At 41.7% G+C, this 18,478-nt stretch overlaps 2 protein-coding genes across 3 annotated transcripts in view; one reads left to right on the forward strand and one right to left on the reverse strand.

The window, feature by feature from the left end:
• Positions 1 to 18,478, forward strand: part of LOC137291802 (uncharacterized) — a 50,722-nt gene that overhangs the window by 26,350 nt on the left and 5,894 nt on the right. The window contains exons 3-5 of one of the 2 annotated variants that reach the window (XM_067823336.1): positions 8,899 to 9,129; positions 11,529 to 12,047; positions 17,458 to 18,031. In XM_067823336.1, coding sequence (XP_067679437.1) covers positions 8,899 to 9,129; positions 11,529 to 12,047; positions 17,458 to 18,031 — 1,324 coding nt within the window. The remainder of the gene's footprint in view (positions 1 to 8,898; positions 9,130 to 11,528; positions 12,048 to 17,457; positions 18,032 to 18,478) is intronic. The other variant, XM_067823345.1, reaches the window with a different exon arrangement.
• The window catches only part of LOC137291817 (retinoic acid receptor RXR-alpha-B-like), a 70,839-nt gene that overhangs the window by 3,867 nt on the left and 48,494 nt on the right, over positions 1 to 18,478 (reverse strand). The window lies entirely within an intron of this gene.

The raw sequence follows: 18,478 nt of genomic DNA on the forward strand, positions 1-18,478 counted from the left end.
ACTGGTCAAATGTTAATTGGTCAGTTATTGACTGGTCAGTTACAACGATATCCACAGTTGACAAATTTGTTCAGAACTACGGGAAGTGACGTCATTCCAGAGTTCAGTGCGCCATTAAAATTGAACTAATAGTAAGCTTGGTTTAATTCTGATATCACAAATATATAATTATGTACTTTTCCAAATACACTACTCTGCAATAATAATTAGAGCTGTTGTCAAAGTAGAGCTAGGAACATCGTGACAGCCCTGGTTCCATGTCTAGTGAAAACGTTCGCTCGTCACGCGAAGACCGTGTTCGATTCCTCACATGGGTACCATGTGTGAAACCCTTTTCTGGTGCCCTCCGTCGTGATATTGCTGGAATATTGCTATAAGCAAACGTAAAACTAAACTCATTAACTTGCACCATATCTTCCAGCTTGTGTGTTAGTATATAACCCTAAAATATATGTAAACGTGAAGACATAACAGGCATGGTAAGTATCACATAAGAAGTAACTGGTTCTGAAGCCATACACCAAGAACGAGAGTAAATTTTACAGGACGCTACAGTGTATGTAAATATGACGTCATACCGGTTGAGATCCAGAACTTTGTACGCCACATCACCAATGATTGGTTTTGACACGAGGCGTCAAGAACTGACATATCTGTCAACACGAGCAAAGTCTGTACACGGTCTTCAGAGTTTTGTAGACATACGAATAAAAGAATCAGAGTGAAGATCTAGATATACACATCACGTGACCAGGCAGGGCCCTGACTGTGCCCGTCAAGAAATGGGTCTTCTCCAGTGTCTCAAAAGTCTGGAACAAAGTTGTTGCTATTGAAGGAGAGTGACAGACGAGTCTCGGTTTCACATACTTTGATCTTTCATGCCGTTGCTCAAAATAACAATATCGCGACACTGGGAAAATGAAGCACTGCGCCATTATCCCACGACTTTCTCGTTTCATTCTGTTTGTTGCGTAATGCCGCACTCAGCAATATGGCGACGGTCCTTACTGACTGAATGGCTCACTCAATTCACTCACTCACCCACCCATTCACCCACTCACTCTCACCGCATTCATCATCTTTTTTAATCTAGTTTAATCTGTTTTTAAGTTAGACTGCAGTTCATCTGTTCGGGTTTCAGCCAATCGGACTGTAGTCTTAAATGCCCTTTGTGATCTACTTTGAGTGGTATTTAGAAGCTTATGTGAGGGTTGGCTAAGCCTCCAGGCTAGTGATCCAGCGAGCTTGAGGTGTCGGGATCGAGTCTACAAGTGACTGGGTGTAAAAGCCTTGGAGTCAGCTTTGTGTGAACATCGTCAGACTCTGTCACTGTTCATGGTGGCCACATGAATTCGTGCCCGCAAACACCTAGTTGCGAGTACAGCAACGTGTAGTAAACGTGGACGAAATACTGTGACTATGTGTCCCAGTCCACTCAGCAGTGAATGGGTACCCCGCAGGTGCGCCTGCAAGAGTTGGATGCTCCCCTGGGAGTTGAGATTTTATCAATACGATGTGTCCTTGAGACTGACGTCCAATGATTGAGGGGGGAAAGTACTAGCGCCCTGAGAATGTATTAATCGCAGCTTCTTTACTAGAATGCAGCTTCTTTATTATGAACGAAAGCGATGTTTCGGTGTAGATACTAACAGCGTTACCGCCGTATAGAATGAAAGCACAGATCAACTGATAGTTGGAAAATGCAAATACAGTACAAATGAAGATTCCAACACTTTCTTGAAAATCCTACCAAAGAGAAATATATCGTTGCACCACAAACGCTCGTACTCCTAAAATTAATCATAACCACATTCATGAATATAAGCAAGGAATGATATATTTTGTATTCAGGGAAGGTAAGCAACGGGGAAAATTCTATAAAGATTCAGTTTCTTTAACAGTAACGTTTGAGACTTGCGTTACCTCGGGTGTTCATCCCCACTCAAGCAGATACATCGTGATATCTGGATTGCTAGAAAAAGCCGCGTTAAGACAAAATGAATGTACATTGTTACTTAGTATAGCCTACCCATAGGGGAGCCTAGTGGTTACAGCGTTTGCTCGTCATGCCGAAGACGCTGGTTCGATTCCCCAGATGGGTGCAATATGTGAAGCCCATCTCTTGTGTCCTAGGTTGTAATATAGCTGGAATGTTGCTAAAAGCAGCGTACCCCCCCCCCCCCCCCCCCGCTCTCAGTACGTTCACAACCAACTACTCAATACGTGATCACACAACGAGGGACAACCACTCGCAAACCTGATACTAAGATTGTTAAGCATTTTAGAATTACACGACTTCGCCGTACTTGAAATATATTAACATATGATTTATTCTGACGGACATTTATGGCTTAATGATTGTTTCGTATGAGAGCGGAACGTTTAGTATAATTTAGTATAACTCAAGGTATTAAGTTGTCAGGAAAACGACTCAGTGTTTATTTTACTGGGTGGACTTAAATTATGGAATAACATAAACGCTGGCATTTTTTACTTTTGACACAGTGTTTCCATATTTATTTGTTTGGTTATGGAGAGGTGGTATAGTAGAGTGGTTACAGCCTTCGGGCGTCAAGTCATGGTTCGATTCCTTACTATGCGTGAAGCAAATTTCTGGTGTCACCTGCAGTGATATTGATATTGAAGCATACCCACTCACTCAAAGTTTGATTGTCTGAGAATATTTAACAAAGAAATCGCTTTCACCGCCTTCTTTTGAATGAAATCAGACTCTGTGCTGACAACAATTTATTGTTCTTGCAATGGATTCCTGGGCAGAAGTTGATTGGCAGTTGTGAAATGCTGACCTCAACTATGGGCCATAATTGAAAAATTCATCCACTAAATCATGATTTGATCGTGATTTTCGTACATCACCTTACCTACGATCTACGCATAATACACGCGCAAGACATTATCTCGTCTCTCCCCCTACTGTACATACTCTACATTATCTCACCCACACTCTCTCTCTCCCTACTGTACATGCACTACATTATCTCCTCATACTCTATCACTCTCTCCTCATACTCTACATGCCCTACATTATCTCATCCACACTCTATCCTCATACTCTACATGCCCTACATTATCTCATCCTCACTCTCTCCTCATACTCTACATGCTCTACATTATCTCATCCACACTCTATCCTCATACTCTACATGCTCTACATTATCTCATCCACAGTCTATCCTCATACTCTACATGCTCTACATTATCTCATCCCCACTCTCTCCTCATACTCTACATGCCCTACATTATCTCATCCACATTCTCTCCTCATACTGCACGTATTCTACATTATCTCATCCACACACTCTCCTCATATCCTACATGCCCTGCATTATCTCATCCACACTCTCTCCTCATACCCTACATGCTCTACATTATCTCATCCACATTCTCTCCTCATACTGTACGTATTCTACATTATCTCATCCACACTCTCTCCTCATACTCTACATGCTCTACATTATCTCATCCACATTCTCTCCTCATACTGTACGTATTCTACATTATCTCATCCACACTCTCTCCTCATACCCTACATGCTCTACATTATCTCATCCACATTCTCTCCTCATACTGTACGTATTCTACATTATCTCATCCACATTCTCTTCTCATACTCTACATGCTCTACATTATCTCATCCACACTCTCTCCTCATACTCTACATGCTCTACATCATATCATCCACGCTCTAGTCACGTTACGCACATGCAGACAGGTATAAGCACGAGACCACTGCTGTTGGTTTCTACTAATGTTGAAGTGTTAATGCTAATGTAATGACAAACGTGACTGCACCTGATGGGCGGCACTGACTGGCGGAAGCATTAGTAAGCGGTTTATTTGCATAACACGATTTCAAACCCATTTCCATTCCAACTATACATGTCCAAAGGTCTTGTTAGCATCATAAATTATACCTCTCTTCCTGTCTCGTCACCATTGTTGCCTGCACTAACCTTGCCCTTCGTTTCTTTTACGGGAGGATGAAAACATTGGTTTTGCACTACATGTGCACTTCCTACTGGCGGCATGCACTTGCACAACTTTACCTTGATCTTGTTTGGCTGCGCGAATGTATAACTTATAAGTGATGACGTAGGTGTCCAAATAAACTGAGAAGAAAGAAAATTACCCCAAAATATGTAGTGAGCCACTTTTAGCAATATTCCCGCAATGTCATGGCGGGCGACATTAGAAAGTGACTTCACATATTGTAGCCAGGTAGAGAATCGATATGATAAATACGAGGGGATGTCAATAAGTTTTGATCCTTGCATAGAAAAACACAAAATATTGGTATGAACCACATTTATTTTTCAACATAGTCCCCTTGTGAGTAAAGACACTTGTTCCATCTTTTCTGCCAGTGGCTGATGCCATCTCTGTAGAAGGCGCCATTTTGGTCCTCAAACCAAGCCACAGTAGCAGCAATGAGCTCATTATCATCCTGAAATCTACGACCACGCAAGTGTAAGTGTAATCACTTGGTGCCAGGTCTGGAGAGTAGGGGGGATGCGGCAAGATTTCGTACCCGCATTCCTGGACAGCAGTGGCTGCAACGCGAGAGGTGTGCACTGGAGCATTGCCTTGATGTAGAAGAATTCCACGTCTGATCTTGCCACGGCGCTTCTCCTTGATTGACTGTCGCACTTGCCTCAACAAGTTAGCGTAATATTCCCCTGTCATTGTTCTTCCTTTTGGTAAGTAATATATATGGATGACGCCTTTTCTATCCCAGAAGTGTGTCGTCATTACCTTCTGCACTGATCTGGAGGCTTTGAACTTTTTGGTCCTGGGAGAAGTGACATGTTTCCATTCCATGGATTCTTGTTTGCTTTCAGGATCACAAGTGGGGGATCCAGGTTTCATCACAGGTTACTAGCCTACAGTGAAAATCTTCTGGATTCTTGTTGTATCTGGTTAGCATGGATTTGCTTATGTTGACCCTTGTTTGCTTCATTTCATCTGTAAGCATTCTTGGCACCCATCTTGCGCACACCTTAGACCTGACGAAATGTTCATGAAGATTTGTCTCGATGGATTCGTGTGAAATGCCTGTGGTCTCCTCTGACTCGTGGAGTGTGATTCGGCGATTTTCCATCAGAAGTCTATGCACTCTGTCAATGTTTTCCTGACTAGTGCTTGTTGTTGGGCGACCTGGACGGGAGTCATCTTCAGGACTCTCTCTACCATGCTTAAATTCATTGACCCATCGTGTGATGGTAGCAGATGACGGGGAAGACTTCCCATAAACTGCTGAAAGCCTGTCTTTAATGTTCTTCGCCAAGTTTCCTTCAAGAACTAAAAAACTTAATTACTGCTCTATACTCAATTTTATTCATTTTCACTGCCGTGAGGGGGATCTCTTTCTGTCAATGTGAGCTGTTCAATAACTTCTGAGAGTAGGATACCAAAAACTTATATATCACATCAGCTACACCCAAAGGTTCAATGTCGTACCATATAGGCTGTGACACATGGGTATGAAAAATGCTCAAGGCTCAAAACTTATTGACATTCCCTCGTAACCCACCAATGTATGATTTACAAGTTCTCATGACTCTATGCACATCACATCACTCCTGAAAGATGCGTTGACGTCCCCCTCCACCACCGCCTGGATCCTTCTTCAGTGGGTAGCAATCGTTGCTGTTGCTGCTTCTGTTGCTGTTGCCATTCTTAAGAGATCCTGAAGGTGCCGTCGTAACCGGAAGTAGTCCTGGTCGAGGTCGGTCAGCAACGCTACTGACAATATGATTAATGATGAACTGGTTGATACAAAAGGCGCCCAGCAACAGCATATTGTGAAATACCGGCTTCAGGAGTTTCAGAGTGTGTGCCCGTTGCTGCAGAATCAGCCGCGGCATGTTTAAGACTGGCTACTGAGCTCTCTATACACGTGCATTATATGGAAAAGACCTCACAAAGTGCACGTGCATTTTTATGGTCAAGATTGCCTTGGTGTGGTTGAATGATGAAATATGCGTTTTCACGACTGTTTCAGTTTCCGGACGCACGAAGTGGCTCTAAACTCGAACAACTGTTCCTAGTGAAGTCTTGAACATTCATTTCATATATTCATTGGAACTGCCGTTATGTTTAAAAAATGACGTGAGAAAACCTTATGCGTTTTATTTGCGGGTAAGTATAGATCGTTTGGTGTTTCCGATTTACGTCTGACGAAGAGGAACTATTTTTGTGTGGATTGACAACTACTTTGTTGCAACAGATGCAACGTTTCGGTGTAAATGCTGACACCTTTGTTAAGCAGGTGATACACAACATTCTGCACAAGGAGAGCGAGTGAGTTTAGTTTTACACCACACTCGAGCACTTTTCCAGCTATATAGCGGCGATGTGTAAATAATTGAGTCTGGTCCTGACAATCCAGTGATCAACAGCATGAGCATCGATCTACGCAATGGGGAAGCGATGACATGTCAACCAAGTCAGCGATGCTGACCACCCAATCCTGTTAGTCGCCTCTTACGACAAGCTTGGGTTACTGATGATCTACACAATGAGAATCTACACGTGAGGTATATTTGAGTGTGTACAACTGAGGAGTTTGATGTACGCTATGTTGACATTCCTGGTCGCACTATCGTTTTCCTTTAATAGATGGACAAAAGAACTGATGTTATGATTTTATTTTATGGCTAAATGTGTGTAAAGTAGGATTTACATCATGTCTTTGTCAAATACAAAGGTCTTAAACTCTATCAAACATTTCACACAAATGCAAAATGGCGATCATCTTCAGTATATAGTTGTTTGCATACAAGATATATCTGTTAGCCGCAGGTTCCTTAATGTGTTTACCTGTTTGATTTGATGTCATTGTGATGAATAGCTTTTGAACAAATGCTTTAATTTTAAGTTTAGTTAAATCCAGGTTTAAAGTAAAAGGATCCGTAAAATATAACTACACATATTTTACACAACGACATGTTTCCTGTTAGTATGTACATGTTATTCCATCACCATTGGGATAACATAGAAGTTAAAAATAAGTCCAAGATATGTCGAAAATGTATCCGTTTAACAGATACCTTTTTCAGAGGATCCTATATAAGGATGCTAATGATATGATAGAACAGATACCTCTTGCATCACTCCTAGCTGAGATATGTCACAGGACGTCTGTTGGGAGTGGCGTATATGTCCTCACTCTTAAAATAACTAAATATATCACTTGTTTTACATGTTTTGTCATGGTCGCGCGGAAACTAGGTTGTCTACCTGTGACCTCCGTTCTAGTTAGAATGCTGTGGCAAAAGGACATCCGGCACGGAGAGGAAAGGGACAAAACCCATAAGGAATTTCTGCTAAAATCCACTCATTTTAAAATACGCAGAAATACTGCAACGCCACGTTTTTATAGTCCAGTATGTATGGGCCATGCACGTATCCCCATAATGATGAATTGTTCGTGCAGTGCAAGTTTATTCAGGTGAGTGGGAAGGGAGAGAACTGAGCTAGGCTACTGAGACAACGTAGTTCACTATGCAGAGTTGCGAGCCTTGAGCACGCCAGAAATCGGTGATCGTGAGTTCCAGTCCTGGCTTGCCTTGAATATGGTTTTAGGTTTGTAGACTATTGGTAACACCCAAGGTATGCGTTACTTCGGGACTTGCTCCCACATAGAGAATCGGTAGTGAAATGGAATGAGGTGAACATAGCCTCAGCGTTCATAAACCTGACACACAGGATAAAGTAGATATATGCGATGCAATGGACATTTGGAATAAAAGACATATGAGATGAAACTGACATATGAAATAAAAGACATATGAGATGAAACTGACATATGAAATAAAAGACATATGAGATGAAACTGACATATGAAATAAAAGACATATGAGATGAAACTGACATATGAAATAAAAGACATATGAGATGAAACTGACATATGAAATAAAAGACATATGAGATGAAACTGACATATGAAATAAAAGACATATGAGATGAAACTGACATATGAAATAAAAGACATGTGAGATGAAACTGACATATGAAATAAAAGACATATGAGATGAAACTGACATATGAAATAAAAGACATATGAGATGAAACTGACATATGAAATAAAAGACATATGAGATGAAACTGACATATGAAATAAAAGACATTTGGTAAAAGAGACATGGGACTGAATAGACATATGAGGTAAAGTGGACATATGGGATAAAAGACATATGGGGCTAAATACGCATATGGGATGAAATGACATGAGTTAAGATCGATAAAAAACCAAAAAAAACCTGTCATGTAACATTGTTTTATTTTCACTCTTCACAACGGCTGGTGGAACAGCACCGGTTGTATCATGACTTGTAGGGGCTGTGCTGAGTTGCACCTGAAAGTACGTGTCGGCGCTGTTATACACTCGTCACCTGGTTAAGGGTTTGATTTGTTTGATCGGATCTTGATCTCTACATGTCATGAGAAATGTCAGGTGGATGCTGGCTAGTATGTACTACTTCACTAGGCGGCTGAGGCCGTGGAGGATCTTGATTGCCACGTCTCCACGTAGACGGCGGATGATTTGTTTGATTAGGAAACGAAACGTCGCATCATATGTAATAAAGAGGTTGTTACCAATAAAGAACCTTACTATCTTATTACTCGTTAAGGGTTTGTCGGTTTCTGAAGCATGAAAAGGGCGTTGAGGTAACCTAGTTGTTAAAACATTAGCACGTCACGCAAAGACTGATTCCATACATGTGTAAAGGTCATTTCTGGTGATAGTTGGTTGAGTTGCTGTTTAACGCTGCACTGATTGACATTCAAGCTATGTGCCCTGTAAATAATCCACTCTTTTGATGGTAATAAGGTGCTTTTAGTCGGGTTTTAGTAATATTACCTCCTGTTTGACAGGCCTACCGACCACAATGGCTGGAGAAATTGAACCCCCTGAGTATGAAGGGGTGACCGGCACGGGTGGAACGACAACACCAACCACACCTACACCAACAACTACCACCGTCCAAAACACAACGCCTCCACCACCACGACCACATCGGGTGCACCATCATCGGCCCCAGGTGCAACAAAACCAGTATCCTCCCCGCAATCAGCAGGCACAGAGAAACCATTGGCACCCACCAGGTAGGTGATCCTGTTCACAGCAAGCAGCCATCTCTGTACTAGGTAGAGTACAGTCACTAGTTGTACTATACTTCTTTTGAATCCACGATCAGGATAGTTAGAATGCTGTTTTGTGTCACAGTTAACAGATAGAAATCACTACACAGGCATTTCTGTAGTTAGTTATACGAGTACTGACCAGAAAAAAAACAAGAGGCTGATATAACAAGAGGCGAAATATACCACCCATCAAAAGTTTTGATTTTAAGCACTCACTATATGTTATGAATATATGTATATGGTTACATCGAAGATTAATTTCTCCACTAACCAAATGTATGCAGATGAATTGTGCAATGACCATGCATCCAATTGCCGAAAAGCATCTGCAAATATCGTGCATGTAAACAGCTGCGTTATGTAGTATGGCTTTATTTAGAAATCACCAATTTTCATTGAGTTTTATCATTTATTGAACTCATGACAATAATCTTTTCAAAGTTACAAATTTGCTTAAAAATACATGAGTTCATGTGCAAACTGCACTTTCAAACAGCATGGAATGTTTTGCAAACTTTCCCGTATAAAACAGCTGACTGTGCCGTAAGTGGCTACATTTACACTAGTAGGTCTAAACTTTTTCTGGGTGGTATATTTTACCCACATCATCAGCAAACGATGCCACACATTTAATCACAGTTGGTGCTCTTGTAAACAGATCATAGTTACACCGGCTAAGCCGTTTACTAACTTATTATATATACCTCGTAATGAATACAGGGAAAAACCGTTAGTGTTTCCCTCAGTATTAGTTCTCTTTACTTTTACATATATCACAGATGTAATTTCTGGTGAAGTTGCTTTGAGATTCTGAAGTCGGTGTGTGTGTGTCGTTCATCACGTTTTGGAACCTACTGCAGTGTAAATGTTACGTGTTTGTACAATGTACCTGGGATACAGACTGTCCTTAACCTTTGTCCGTACCTTTGTATCTGACTTTCAGGCCTTCACATCTGTGGTACATGTTTTGTAACTAATGTTTCAAAGTGTTCCAGTGTCCACAGTCTGCCCACCTGCTACTGTAGTCAGTATGTGTCGACGTCGAGTGTAGATTCTGTCATGCACTGATATTTGCACATGATTTATTGTATTTGATTTGCTTCCACAAGCAGAAATGTTCCAGGGCTCACTTGCACAAAGCGATCTTAGCGCTACGACTATCTTAAGCCTATGTTGGAGAATGGGAGTTACAATCATTGTAGCGCTAAGATCGCTTTGTGCAAGCGGGCCCAGGACGATATTTCAGAAAGAGGTCGTAACGCTAAGATGATCGTAACTCTCATACTTTGACACAGACTTGCGACTGTTGTAACGCTAAGGTGATCGTAACTCTCATACTTTGACACAGACTTGCGACTGTTGTAACGCTAAGGTGATTGTAACTCTCATACTTTGACACACACTTGCGACTGTTGTAGTGCTACGATGATCGTAACTCTCATACTTTGACACCGACTTGCGATTGTTGTAACGCTAAGGTGATCGTAACTCTCATACTTTGACACCGACTTGCGACTGTTGTAACGCTAAGGTGATTGTAACTCTCATACTTTGACACAGACTTGCGACTGTTGAAACGCTAAGGTGATTGTAACTCTCATACTTTGACACAAACTTGCGATTGTTGTAACGCTAAGGTGATCGTAACTCTCATACTTTGACACAAACTTGCGATTGTTGTAACGCTAAGGTGATTGTAACTCTCATACTTTGACACAGACTTGCGACTGTTGTAGTTCTACGAATGCTTTGTGAAACGGGCCCAAGATCTGTACCTCTGTAAATACCGAGTGATCGATTCCATGAGCAACAGTCATGCGGGATACGGTTCGTGCATCAGCCACATCGGGGAGACTCACCAGATCATGTTTTTGCCTCTTTCAACTAAGAACCGCTGAAGATAAATTCTAACTCATCCTGGCGTCACGTGGCCCTTGGAAAATCACTAACAAGATGTGTACAACAATCTGTTCAGTTAAAACGGCACTGTGTCATTTTATCTTTTTTTCACGTGATTGCTGTTTTGGATAAGTACGTTTCTTTTTCCTAAATCAAAACTAACCATTCGGAGAATGTATCAATGACAGCTCTAGCTCATAGATTCTGAAGAACAACTTGGAATTGGCCTATTCACATTCTGCTAACAAACTTTACCATGGAAATATGACTAAAGGTAACGAAGATGGAAAAGTAACTAAGCACTGGAGATCAATAAAACCCCTTAAAATCCATAACGAACAGCAAGTGCCAATAGACTGGGTCCGTTTCATTTAGCAATTTTAGCGGTACGACTGTCGTAAGAGTAGAAGGCGTACGGAGTCGTGCCGTCACGCTATAATTTTGAAGGGGTGCTTTCGCAGAGCGGAGATATGACCAGATTAACACCCGGCGTAGTGGCTATTCGACATACAAGGACTATCAGCCGTACTCATGGAATCATGGAACCTCCGGTTACCAAGCACACGCTGGTGCATTCCTACCCCAGCCAGATCCAAAGAGGCAAGGCCGTTACTCAGGTGCAATCGTCATCTATCCTAACGAGCAACCACAAATAACCATTCAGCCTCGGCAATCACCTTGGCTGATCGTAAAATCCTCTAGAGGAGGCCAAACTACGTCATATTATTATCACGGTGGTCCTTTGACCAGTCATCCAGGAGGAATGCATTCCGTTGTTAAAGCTCCATCTCCACCGGCGCCTACAACAACAACAACGACGACGACGACGACGACGACAACCACGGCCCCGACTACAACGTTCGCTGGTGAATACGAACCTCCTGATATTGAGTTGCCAGAGGTAACCGCCTCATCGACCACAACGACCCCGACACCAACTACTACACAGCAACACCGACCACTGGATCCATCTCAGCAAGGTCATCAACGGTGATGGCTCAATAGTGACCTATGCCAATCTTACTGCTAACACAGGAATCTCAATGTTTAAACTGTTCTTACTGCTTTGACATTAATGTTCAAAGGGAACACGCCATGAAAGATTTGTGTTCAAAATAAGAAGCTGTATTTTTACACTCAAAGAACGAAAACATATTGTTTTAGACTATATCGCGTACTTTGAAACTTTGCGCTTGTTATTCATTCATGCACCCTCCATAGCAAAGGTAAATGTTGAAATCGCTCTTGATGCTGGACAAATCTCTCATGTCCACATTCTCTGAAAACGAATACCAAATGCACAATGTTATGAATGCACTGAGGCACAGAAGAAAGCTTCCACTTAGTCCTTGGAGATCTTCTTCCTTAACAAAGAAATACGACTTACAAGTCACCAAATTTTGTTCATATAGAACACTTAAAAGTTACTTTGTGTAATGCATTCCCCAAACACCAAGTTTCTAGTTTTTAGCCTCTTCCGCATTCCAATCTGTAAAGGCACGAAGACAAAATTCTCGGCGTTCCTGGTAATTCTTTCATGGTGTGCTTCGTGGTTGTAGAAATATATCGCCTCTCTTGCTTGAGCTTATGCTATCTAGATACACTATATATTATTTGGCAATGATAGCTTTTATCTATGAATGCGTGTAAACCTGCATGTCTTGGATTCATAGCTTGATAATTCAATACAATTCATAGCCTTATAATAGAATTGCGACGCTACATATATATATATATATATATATATATATATGTGTGTGTGTGTGTGTGTGTGTATGTGTGTGTATACATACATACATACATACATATGTATATGTATATGTGTGTATATACATATATATATGTACGTGTGTGTGTGTACGTGTGTGTGTGTGTACGTGTGTACGTGTGTGTGTGTGTACGTGTGTACGTGTGTGTGTGTGTGTGTGTGTGTGTGTGTGTGTGTAGAACATAGACAGGAGGAGGTAGTCGCCATAGAGACCAATTTCTGCTTCTTCAAGACTGGACCATAGTAGTACTGGCCCACCCCGCAGGGTTCACCCCTCTACTGTCGATGAGCTAGCCTTGCGGTTAAAGCGTCCGCTAGTCACATTGAAAACCCAGGGCCCATATTCTCGAAACGTTCGTAGCCCTAAGAATTCTTTGATCGTAGTCAGTGTGTTAAGAATGGGCTTATGGAGTTCATATTCATCATTCTGGCCTTTGGGGGACACTTGATGTCAAGAAAATACTGTCTAATTTATGTAAAGACTTAACTGATGGTAGTGATATACTAAGTTGATTATGTTGGACCTAACTTTCTCAAGAGTTCGGGTTCTCGAATAAGAAACTAACTCGTCGCCGCACGCCGCATTTTCTGTAGAGAGTTGCCTCCCTTAGACACGAAGTAACCTGTGATTAGGGGTTCGAATCCTGATACTACAGATAGTGCATCAGCTGCAAGCTCTTCAACAACGTGGTAGAAGCGCGGGAACAGCATCTCTTCCGCCTCATGACATCATGTTTCATCGTCTGCAGGGGCGGTGGTGTAGCCGAGTGGTTACAGCGTTGGCTCTTCACGTCAAAGACCCGGGTTCGAATTCCCACATGGGTACAGTGTGTGAAGCCAATTTCTGGTGTTCCCCGCCGTGATGTTGCTGGAATATTGATAAAAGCGGCGTAAAACCCAACTCAATCAGTCAGTCATGATTCATCGTCTCAACGGGCGATGGGGAAGTCTAGTGGTTGCAACGTTCGCTCGTCACGCCGAAGATCCGGGTTCGATTCCCCACTTGGATACAATGTGTGAAGCCCATTGTTTGTGTCCCCCACCGTGATATTGCTGGAATGTTGCTAAAAGCGGCTGAAAACCAAACATCCTCGGCGTCATATCTCGCCATAAGTTCAAATACACGGTAGTCTTTGGCTTAATAACAATGCCTCAATTTTCTTTCATGATCAGGTGTTTGAATAACGAGTAACGGTCTCCGGTATGTAACATATATATGCTCCTAAACCACTAACGGAACGGAACAATTAATGTCCTGTATGTACCAAATCGCCTAAAATATATGTATGTATGTTATGATTGTGATATATACTAACATCCTATATATTTCCATCTTGGTTGTTCATCAAATCATGTTTTGATCATACGGTTTGGATCATAGGATCATTTGATCCTAAATCATGTTTGATCGTACTCTCATTTGATCATAACAATGTTTTATGATGCTTTCGTTTGATTCTATATTACAGCTTGTTTCTCTGTCATACATGGTGAACATACTCTCCTTCTCACGATTTGAACCTATTTTGTTTCCGCTATCATAATGATATCGTCATTTATCAACTAAACCTGCAGTCAACAGGAGATATCGCTTGTATAAGATCAGACAATGTACAATGCCTTGACGATGCTACGACGTCATGACGTTGATGTTATCACAATGCTATGACATGGCTGCACTGCAAATCTAACGGCAGCACTCAATCTGTGTTCAGAGATGTACGTTTTACATTGAAAACTAATAAAGAATGATTTTGGATGACAAACAGAATCTCACCCTGGTGTCTACTGATATTAAATATATCAACACTCGTTCATAAGGGTAAAAATATCTTCGGGAAGCCTGGGATATTTGTTACTTTATCAAATCGTGTTGATATATTGTGAGATTGTGAAATTCTCTATATGTATTACCTTTGTCTGATCCGTATATGAATCTTTTCTAGAATGTGGAGAACATCTTACAACTTAATCGTGTGAAGGATCCGCAAATTATATACGAAATGTTTAATTTTAAAGTCTGTCTAACACATTAACAGGAAATAGTAAATGTTTCGTTGTCCAGGCTAATCTATAGAATAGACGTTTTGCATAATGAGTTAATATTGGTGGTTGCTAGAGCTCTGGTGGGCAGTTCCTACCTGTAAGACTAATGGTGAACATTCAGACAGATAATGCTGATTGACTGAGACTGGTTTTACGCCGCATTAGCAATATTCCAGCAACATCACGGCGCTTCACACCAGCAATTGGCTTCACGTAGTGTACCCATGTGGGGATGGGAGGTGGGAAGCAGCCAGAAGGGGTGATAGAGGGTAGGCAATGGTAAATGGTTTCACCTGATATTTACATTCACTTTCATTCAGTCCAACTCTTTCCTTACCGTTCTAAGAAATGAACGTGGATTAATGTTCTAAACTCTGTGTTTCAGTCAAGTTTCAAGTTAATTTTAGTTTAAATTTAAACTCATTACAGCTCCAATCGTCAGTCGCAAGAATGACCAATATAGATACCCATGGAACCAACGTCAGAACAGATGGACGCCATCCCGCTCTTTCAGATATCGACCCTTCTCATCCAACATAGCTGCCCCGTACCGTGTGTATCAGTCAGGTCAGATCACCATGTTCAAACCCAACCGTCAGCCGTCCACGTCTGCGCGGACGACATCCCATTCCCTTCCTAAACGCCCAACAGCCAAACATGGACAGACGCAGGTGCAAAGACTGATTAAAGTCAGTGGCGTACCTGCATCGTCCTTGAAGCCAAGATATGTCAATCCCAAACCACGTAAAGCTTCCAATATTCGTACAAACCAACAAAACAAGGGCCCCAGTTCACCTACTCCTCAAAGAAAGAGCCCGCGGCCAAGATCCAGTGAAAATTATCAAAAATTGCTGTCACTGTTGTTGAAACAACAGTCTGTCAGAGCGGGATCCTCCAAGCGGCCATCAAACACCAAAACAAGTCCAGGCAAGAATTGCATGGAGCTAGAATATGGTGCATGTCATTCAGTAAAAAAGAATCAAACTTTCAACTAATGATTCCTTTGACTGGCATTCTAGAAGTTGGGTAGATGAAGAGTGAAGACGTTTTTTTTATGGACATATAACTTTATTTTGTAAAGGCGTCGTTTCGACAAAGATTGTAATGTCGTTGTCAAGCAAGTGATTTCAACATAGATTGTAATGTCGTTGTCAAGCAAGTGATGTCAACATCCTAATGTCGTTGTCAAGCAAGTGATGTCAACATAGATTGTAATGTCGTTATCAAGCATGTGTCTAAACGTCGCCTTTACGAAATCAGGAAGTTGTATATCCATTAAAATAGTCCACATTTTCTCTCGACTAATGATATTAAAGCAACACGTTCTAAAATCGTTTCATTCAGCACGTGTGATGGTGGACCTAATGAATAAAAATACACATTGCATTTTGCATGTTATTAACAGGGAACAAATTAAATCTTGGCTGCGTTTATTTCGTGTGAACTTCACAGCGTTTATGCAGATCCCCATTTAGTTAGCTGTGAAAAGAATCCTGAAACAAACCTATTATTTTATCTCAAGCAACCTATATTTACGAGTGTCCAATTTTTTAGAATCTAGGAATCTGACCTTTGGTTTGATTGCTTAAACCCTGCCTTACAAACAGCAAGCACACTGGGCGTCACTGCCAGCACAAAAAAGATAATTTTAGAGCAATCAACATGAGTGGATGAGTATAATTTTACGCCGCTTTAAGCAATATTCCAGCAATATCACGGCGAATCCAGATATTGGTTTCACACACTGTACCCATGTAGGGAATCGATCCCGGGTCTACGGCGTGACGAGTGGACGCTTTAACCACTAGGCTACCTCACCGCCTCTAATGAACGTGATATACGCCACTGAGAGTACAGCTGGCAACCGAGCATAACGCTTCACATGCCTCCACAATTCCTGCCGGATGATATTTCTAGGTTTATCAGAGCAAATCATACACGTGGGATGTTGTGCAAGGAGAGAGAGAGACCGCTCCCATCCGATCCAACCCCCACCCTTCGCATAAGAGACTTTGAGGATAAATTCCTCCTGTCCTGGTGTCCTGAACTTCAAGTTCATGTCATGTCGTGTCATGCTGTTTAATGACAACCATACACAACATCTTCAAACTCTATCGAATCTGTAAAACTGACTAGATATAATTTTATGTTAATTTAATCAGAAACTAGAAACACACACTGTATAGTCAAAACAAAGCATTCCATCTCTGGGAAGTTGATAATCCCCTAAACATAAAGCAATTTTCTGCATGACTTACATCTGACAAACTAATATGTCTGTGCCTAACAAAACTGTGTTCTGTGTAACAGAAAATGTGTCCTACAACTAACGTCTTAATGTCAACACGAATAGGTTCTAAGCTTTCTGTTCAATGCGTTGTGTTCATCCGTCTGTATACAAGCCGTGGGAAGGATGTGAAATTTGTGTGTCATGTTAAGTGCCCTGTCATGTTATTCCTGTACTCGTATTTCATGCATGCTTTTTCTGTCGATGCCTTTGTTTGAATTTATCTCGAATTAGCTCCAGATCTGAAATACACGGGTTTTCAATAATCATCGGATGTGTCATATTACAGCCAATGCACGATACCCACCCCCGCAACATCAGCAGCATCAGCAACAACGATATCCTCAGCGTGCCTACCCTCCACAAGGACAACAACCGCAACGTTACCCTCCTCCTAGATATCCACCCCGACCTCAACCACAAGCTCGTAGAAGAGGTTACCCTGAAACGCGACCTGAAGCAACGCATCAACGGTATGCGGCGCAAGCCCAGCCGTATAACCAACCTGCGCAGGCTTACTCACAACAAAGGCCATATGAACCGTACAAACCGGCGTACCAACCTCGACAAGTCTTCCGGGAACCTATCCGATCCCAACAACGGACTTACGAATCAAGAGCTGCACGAATGCCTGCGGCTCGTCCTCTTCCTAAACCTCGCCAGCCCCAGCCTTCCAGACCCCTCCCTGCTGCATCTAAATCACTCCGCAAGGAGGTGCGATTCCACATGCCCAATCACCTAATTCCGAAACCTCCCCCTACCACAACGACCTCACGCCCTCAGCGTCGACCAGCTGTTCAGCCACGGAATCCGCCAACGCCTCCCCAACAACAAAATTACATTGGTAATGCTGGACTCGGAAGGTGAGCTACAGTATATTGAATATTCCATTTACATATATTATTCACTCGCTTTGTCGAAAGTAAAAAAATCTCCGACGCCATTCTCGTGAACATCACTGCTATGGTGGCAAGTATTAAATCTGCAAACTTTTATCATAGTGAGACGAGAGAGATATCTGCATATGTCTGTGTTTGAAGGGTTATAAGTCTGTTTTACGATGACACCTGTAAGATTTCTCAGATATATTGGGCCTGAAAGAGAGTTGCCGTAGTTGGTTCAACTATTTTGAAATATAATTGGCATTACATTTAATGAATCTACTTGCAATTAAATCTATATAGATAATTTGGGGAATTCAGTTGCCAGTTGACGTACCTGTACTCACTATGGTTTGTACATATGAGCATTTGTCAGATGATTAATATAACTCGCATATACTTGCGGGGGCAAGCTGGTTTTATTTTACA

This window comes from Haliotis asinina, chromosome 1, assembly GCF_037392515.1.
Source record: "Haliotis asinina isolate JCU_RB_2024 chromosome 1, JCU_Hal_asi_v2, whole genome shotgun sequence".
NCBI classification, from domain to species: Eukaryota; Metazoa; Mollusca; class Gastropoda; order Lepetellida; family Haliotidae; genus Haliotis; species Haliotis asinina.